General features: G+C 37.1%; 1 protein-coding gene across 1 annotated transcript; it reads left to right on the top strand.

Annotated features, from left to right (window-relative positions):
* The first annotated feature begins 5,507 nt into the window (after positions 1 to 5,507).
* LOC100020494 (transferrin receptor protein 1-like) lies at positions 5,508 to 7,562 on the top strand. Its single transcript, XM_056817802.1, is given in 2 exon segments — positions 5,508 to 6,301; positions 6,304 to 7,562. Coding segments are annotated over 2 exon segments (1,911 nt in total). The 5' UTR covers positions 5,508 to 5,523; the 3' UTR covers positions 7,437 to 7,562.
* Positions 7,563 to 7,992: the final 430 nt, after the last annotated feature.

Raw genomic sequence — 7,992 nt, 5'->3', positions numbered from 1 at the left:
ATATTGATCAGTAAGGGTACATGGAGAGCCAAATCAAAAATTAATTGGAAATTAAATAATATGAAACTCCAAAATCGGTTAGTTAGAGAAGAAATAATAGAAACAATTAATAATTTAATTGAGGAAAATGACAATGGTGAGACATCCTTTCAAACCTTTTGGGATGCAGCCAAAGCGGTAATCAGAGGTAAATTCATATCCCTGAGTGCATATATCAACAAACTAGGGAGAGCAGAGATCAATCAATTGGAAATGCAAATAAAAAACTCAAAAGCGATCAAATTAAAAACCTCCAGCAGAAAACCAAACTAGAAATCCTAAAAATTAAGGGAGAAATTAATAAAATCGAAAGTGATAGAACTATTGATTTAATAAATAAGACAAGAAGCTGGTACTTTGAAAAAACAGACAAAATAGACAAAGTACTGCTCAATCTAATTTAAAAAAAGGAAAGAAGAAAGGCAAATTAAGAGCATCAAGGATGAAAAGGGGGACCCCACCTCCAATGAAGAGGAAATTAAGGCAATCATTAAAAACTACTTTGCCCAACTATATGGCAATAAATATACCAACCTAGGTGATATGGATGAATATTTACAAAAATATAAATTGCCTAGACTAACAGAAGAAGAAATAGATTTCTTAAATAATCCCATATCAGAAAAAGAAATCCAACAGGCCATGAAAGAACTTCCTAAGAAAAAATCCCCAGGACCTGATGGATTCACAAGTGAATTCTATCAAACATTCAAAGAACAGTTAATCCCAATACTATACAAACTATTTGACATAATAAGCAAAGAGGGAGATCTACCAAATTCATTTTATGACACAAACATGGTACTGATACTGAAGCCAGGCAGGCCAAAAACAGAGAAAGAAAATTATAGACCAATCTCCCTAATGAATATTGATGCAAAAATATTAAATTGTAAAGATAGCAAATAGACTCCAGCAAGTGATCAGAAGAGTCATTCACCATGATCAAGTAGGATTTATACCAGGGATGCAGGGCTGGTTCAATATTAGGAAAACCATCCACATAATTGAACACATCAACAAGCAAACCAACAAAAACCACATGATTATTTCAATAGACACAGAAAAGGCCTTTGACAAAATACAGCACCCATTCCTATTAAAAACACTAGAAAGCATAGGAATTAAAGGTTCATTCATAAAAATAATAAACAGTATATATCTAAAACCATCAACTAATATCATCTGCAATGGTGATAAACTAGATGCATTCCCAATAAGATCAGAAGTGAAACAAGGCTGCCCATTATCACCTCTATTATTTGACATTTTACTAGAAACACTAGCAGTAGCAATTAGGGAAGAAAAAGAAGTTGAAGGCATTAAAATAGGCAAGGAGGAGACGAAGTTATCACTCTTTGGGGATGACATGATGGTCTACTTAAAGAATCCTAGAGATTTAACCAAAAAGCTAATCAAAATAATCAACAACTTTAGCAAAGTTGCAGGATAAAAAATAAACCCTCATAAGTCATCAGCGTTTCTATATATTTCCAACACAGCTCAGCAGCAAGAACTAGAAAGAGAAATCCATTCAAAATCACCTTAAACATATTAAAATACTTAGGAATCTACATCCCGAGACAAACACAGGAACTATATGAACACAACTACAAAACACTCTCCACACAACTAAAACTAGACTTGAACAATTGGAAAAACATTAACTGCTTATGGATAGGACAAGCCAATATAATAAAAATGGCCATCCTACCCAAACTTATTCATCTATTTAGTGCCATACCCATTGAACTTCCAAAAATATTTTTACTGATTTAGAAAAATCCATAACAAAGTTTATTTGGAAGAACAAAGGATCAAGGATATCCAGGGAAATAATGAAAAAAAAAATACAAAGGAAGAGGGCCTTGCAATCTCAGATCTCAGACTATATTATAAAGCAGCGGTCATCAAAACAATTTGGTACTTGTTAAGAGACAGAAAGGAGTATCAGTGGAATAGACTCAGGGTAAGTGACCTCAGCAAGACAGTATATGACAAACCCAAAGATCCCAGCTTTGGGGGCAAAAATCTACTATTTCATAAAAACTGCTGGGAAAATTGGAGAACAGTGTGGAAAAGATTAGGTTTAGATTAACACCTCACACCCTACACGAAGATAAATTCAAAATGGTGAATGACTTGAACATAAAGTTGGAAACTATGAGAAAATTAGGCGAACATAGAATAGTATACATGTCAGACCTATGGGAAGGGAAATATTTTAAAATTAAGCAAGACTTAGAAAGAGTCACAAAATGCAAAATAAATAATTTGGACTACATCAAATTAAAAAGCTTTTGTACAAGCAAAACCAATGTAACCAAAATCAGAAGGGTAGCAACAAATTTGGAAACAATCCTCATAAATACCTCTGACAAAGGTTTAATTGCTCAAATTTATAAAGAGATAAATCAATTGTACAAAAAATCAAGCCATTCTCCAATTGATAAATGGGCAAGGGACATGAATAGGCATTTTTCAGATAAAGAAATCAAAACTATTAATAAGCACATGAGAAAGTGTTCTCAATCTCTTATAATCAGAGAGATGCAAATTAAAACAATTCTGAGGTATCACCTCACACCTAGCAGATTGGCTAACATGACAGCAAAGGAAAGTAATGAATGTTGGAGGGGATGTGGCAAAATACAGACACTAATTCACGGTTGGTGGGGTTGTGAACTGATCCAACCATTCTGGAGGGCAATTTGGAACTATGCCCAAAGGGTGATAAAAGACTGTCTGCCCTCTGATCCAGCCATAGCACTGCTGGGCTTGTACCTCAAAGAGATAATAAGAAAAAGACTTGTACAAGAATATTAATAGCATGGGGGCAGCTGGGTAGCTCAGTGGATTGAGAGACAGTTCTAGAGATGGGAGGTCCTAGGTTCAAATCTGGCCTCAGCCACTTCCTAGCTGTGTGACCCTGGGCAAGTCACTGTCATTGCCTAGCCCTTACCACTCTTCTGCCTGGAACCAATATACAGTATTGACTCCAAGACAGAAGGTAAGGGTTTAAAAAAAAAAAAGAATATTCATAGCGCTCTTTGTGGTGGCCAAAAATTGGAAAATGAAGGAATGCCCTTCAATTGGGGAATGGCTGAACAAATTGTGGTATATGGTGGTGATGGAATATTATTGTGCTCAAAGGAATAATAAAGTGGAGGAATTCCATGGAGATTGGAACAACCTCCAGGAAGTGATGCAGAGTGAAAGGAGCAGAACCAGGAAAACATTGTACACAGAGACTGACACACTGTGGTACAATCGAACCTAATGGACTTCTCCATTAGTGTCAGTGCAATGTCCCTGAACAATCTGCAGGGATCTAGGAGAAAAAAACACTACCCACAAGCAGAGGACAAACTGTGGGAATAAAAACTCCGAGGAAAAACAACTGCTAGACTACAGGGGTTGAGGGGATATGACTGAGGAGAGACCATAAATGAACACTCTGGTGCAAACACCAACAACATGGAAATGGGTTCGAATCAAGAACCCTTGTAATACCCAGTGGAATCGCGTGTCGGCTATGGGATAGGTAGGGGGTGGGGGGGAGAAAATGATCTTTGTCTCCAATGAATAATGCTCAGAAATGACCAAATAAAACAATGTTTTTAAAAAAATCTGGAAGCCATAGCATTTGCTGCATATATATTGCATACTGATATTTCATCATTATTTATACTTCCATTCATCAAGGTGTAATTATCTTCATTATCTCTTTTAATCAAATCTATTTTTACTTTAACTTTGTCTGAGATCATGATTGCTACTCCTGCATTCTTTGTCTCAGTTGAAGCCTAATAGATTCTGCTCTAACCTCTTACCTTTAATCAATGTGCTTCTACCTGCCTCAAGTATATTTCTTGTAAACAACATATGGTAGGATTCTGCTTTTTAATCCATTATCTTCTCAGCTTCCATTTTAGGGATTGAGTTCATCCCATTTATATTCACAGTTATGATTACTATCTGTGTATTCCCCTCCATTTTGACTTCCTCCTTTACTCCTTTCTTTCTCTTTTCACTCTTTTCCTCTTCTCCATTATTTTGCTTTTAACCAGGCTCACCCCTTTCCCCTCCATTGTATAGCTCCCTTCCCCACCACCGTGTTTCTTATTCCCCTTCTACTTCTCTATAGGGTACGATACAATTCTATACCCCAATGAATCTGGTTGTTCTTCCCTCTCTGAGCCAATTGCAGTAAGAGGAGGATAGATATGCTGATGATTTTTCTGGGTTGTTAAAATTGTGTTTGGACTCTGAATATTTATATAGTTGGTTGCCAGAGATTTAATTTCTAGATCCCAAAATGAATTACTAAAATAAATGGAATTTATGGTAGTTTATTTATAATATTTATAATAGAAGGAAGATATATATATATACACATATATAAATATACATATATATACATATGTGTGTATATATATATATTTTTTTTTAAACCCTTACCTTCCGCCTTGGAGTCAATACTGTATATTGGCTCCAAGGCAGAAGAGTGGTAAGGGCTAGGCAATGGGGGTTAAGTGACTTTCCCAGGGTCACACAGCTGGGAAGTGTCTGAGGTCAGATTTGAACCTAGGACCTCCTGTCTCTAGGCCTGGCTCTCAATCCACTGAGCTACCCAGCTGCCCCCTACAAGGAAGATATTAAGGAATGAGAGAGAGAGAAAAAAAAAAACTCTGGCTTCTTCTGATATCAGTTAGAATTTCTAAGCCCCAACCAGGGGAAGAGAGTCTCAAGAAGATGGGCCTTACCTGTAGGCTTCATGCCTCCAGAAAGGCAGGGTCACTAAGTAAGCTTTTCACTCACCAGCTGTGACAGTCTAAAAGAAGTCTGGGTGTCTATTCTGGTTACTCCTCAAGGGTCTGTCTTCCAGTTTCTCCTCAGAGTCAGTGCCCGAATGAATGATCTCCTTCTGCCTTTTGGTCCTCTTTTTAAAGATCTTTTTCTCTTGTGTCACCTCCCCTAAATTTCACATCTACCAATCACAGCAGACACTTTTCTCCAGGTCTGCCAATTCTTTAGTTCTCACCTTCTTTGGTTAGATTTTCTCCAGGACTGTCCACTCTTTACTTCTCACCTTCTCTGGTTAGTTTATATCTTTTTGGGTTACTTAACACCTCTTTTCTTAAATTCACCTTTTGTAGTTACTTAACACCTTTATTGTAGTCAAAATCTAAAAATAAATTGTAGCTTACAATTCTAGCTTCACTATAAAGGAAGAGCTAAGTACCTTCATTGTTACAATCAGGAGATTACAATTTTATCTTCACAATAAAGGAAGAGCTAAGTGTCTTCATTGTTACAATCAGGAGATAGCTAAATTCAATCTTACAGTTTATTTTGCATACTGCAATTTTGCTAAATTTGTTGAATATTTCGACTAGCTTTTTAGTTGATTTTCTAGGAATCTTTAAGTGTGCCATCATATCATCTGCAAAGAGTGATAGTGATTCACCAGGTGAAGCAGTCATGGAACCTCAACCTGCATTGTCTTGGAATGATCTCAAGCAGATGTTGTCAAAGACACTGGATGCTGAAAAGCTTATTAACACAGTAAGGAGTTTGAGTGAGAAATATTCTTCTCATGAGGCTGGATCTAAAGAAGATGAGATGATTGGATATTTTATTTATCAGCAATTTAGGGACTTAAAAATGGACAAAGTCTGGAAAGATAAACACTATGTTAAATTACAATTCAAAAGCAGTGGTGCTCAGAATGTAGTGACCATGTTGAATGAGAGCAATGATCCTATGGAAATGAATGGTTATGTGGCATACAGTGTCAATTCAACAGCAAATGGTATGCTAATTTATGTTAGTTATGGCTCCAAAAATGACTTTGAGCAACTAAAATGGCAACAGGTTACCATTGATGCATCCATGGTGTTAGTTAGAGCGGGGAAACTTTCTTTTGCAGAGAAGGTTGAAAACATTGAAGCCTATAATGTAGCTGGTGTCTTGATATACCTTGCTCGTGATGACTTTGATATCATTGATGCAGATATTGTACCCTTTGGGCATGTTCATCTAGGAACAGGTGATCCCTTTACACCTGGATTCCCTTCCTTCAATCACACTCAATTCCCACCATCACAGTCATCAGGATTACCTACTATTCCTGTCCAAACAATCTCTAGATCACAGGCATTGAAACTCTTCAGTAAAATGAATGGTGCTGACTGCCCCTAAGGCTGGGATGGGGGTAATAAATGTAAGATAAGCTCAGAAGTGAATGTGAGACTTATTGTCAACATGTACTAGAAGAAAGAAAACTCCTCAATATTTTTGGAGTTGTTAAAGGCATTGATGAACCAGATCACTATGTTGTCATAGGGGCACAGAGGGATGCCTGGGGCCCTGGAGCTGCCAAATCTCTTGTGGGGGCATCTCTTCTCTTAGAGGTTGCTCATGCTTACTCTGATTTGGTGAAAGGTGGGTATAAACCCAGAAGGAGTGTTGTCTTTGCCAGCTGGAGTGGTGGAGAATTTGGAGCTGTTGGTGCCACTGAGTGGCTGGAGAGTTACCTTTCCACATTGCATCAAAAGGCCATCACTTACATAAACCTGGATACTGCAGTTCTTGGTTCAAGTAACTTCAAAGTTTCTGCCAGTCCACTGTTGTATACACTCATTGAGAAGACCATGAAAGAGATGAACCATCCAGTTACAGGAACAGCTCTCTTCAGAGACACTAACTGGATCAGTGAGGTGGAACCCCTTACATTGGATAATGCTGCTTATCCTTTTCTTGCTTATTCTGGAATCCCATCAGTTTCATTTTGTTTTTGTGAGAATAAGGCTTATAAGTATTTGGGCACCGGCTTGGATTCTTATAATGAACTGATAAAAAGTATTCCTCAACTGAAAAAAACTGATGTATGGAGCTGCAGAAGTGACTAGCCAAATGGTGACCATGAGTTGTACCTAGACTATGAAAGGTACAATGAAGAATTATTCAGTTTGGTAAAGAAACTTGTGCCCTACATGTCAAATTTAAAGGAAATGAATTTGAGTTTGCAGTGGCTCTTCTCTGCTCGGGGTGATTTTAGCAGGGCTACTCGTGACCTGACAAATGACCTTTTTCATACAGATACTGCCAATAGACTTGTTAATAGAGAAATCAATGATCGTATCATGAAAGTGGAATACAGTCTCCTATCTCCCTATGTCTCTCCAAAGGAAAGTCCTTTTCGACATATCTTCTGGGGATCTGGCTCTCATACTCTTTTAGCTTTGTTAGATCATATAAAACTTTTTAATAAGAAAGATGGTAACTTCAATGAAAAACTGTTCAGAAACCAGTTAGCCCTTGCTACCTGGACCATTCAAGGGGCTACAAATGCACTTGCTGGTAATATTTGGGACATAGACAATGAATTCTAGATAAAATTCCCAGTTTGTCTAAGAACAGTAAGGCAGAGTAGTCCTCAAATTATCACAGGTCTTCAGTATTTTCAGCAAGACTATAAAAGTTTAAAGCTTTGTTAAGATGTAAAAGAGTTGAATCCTACCTAGCAATTAGTACAAAATAGGTACTTAAGGCCAGGTGAATGTTTTATACCCCTGCTAAACTGAACTCAATCTCTTGAAGAATCACTAAGACTCTGCCCTCTAGTAATCCATACCATCTGCAAAGAGTGATAGTTTAGTCTCCTCATTGCCTACTTTAATCCCTTCTATTTATTTTTCTTTCCTAATTGCTCTCACTAGAGTTTCTAAAATAATATTAAATAATTGAGGTGATAATGGGCATCCTTGCTTCAGTCAATATCACTGGGAAGCCTTCTAACTTGTCCCCATTGCAGATGATACTTCCTGATAGTTTTAAATATATACTGTTTGTTATTTTGAGAAATGACCCTTCTATTCCTATACTTTCTAGTGTTTTCAATAGGGATGGTTGTTGTACTTTGTCAAAGGCTTTTTCTGTATCATTTGA

The sequence above is a fragment of the Monodelphis domestica genome, chromosome 2 (assembly GCF_027887165.1).
Source record: "Monodelphis domestica isolate mMonDom1 chromosome 2, mMonDom1.pri, whole genome shotgun sequence".
Taxonomy (NCBI): domain Eukaryota; kingdom Metazoa; phylum Chordata; class Mammalia; order Didelphimorphia; family Didelphidae; genus Monodelphis; species Monodelphis domestica.
Note: the sequence above shows the minus strand (reverse complement) of the source record. Positions and strands in the feature narration are given on the sequence as shown.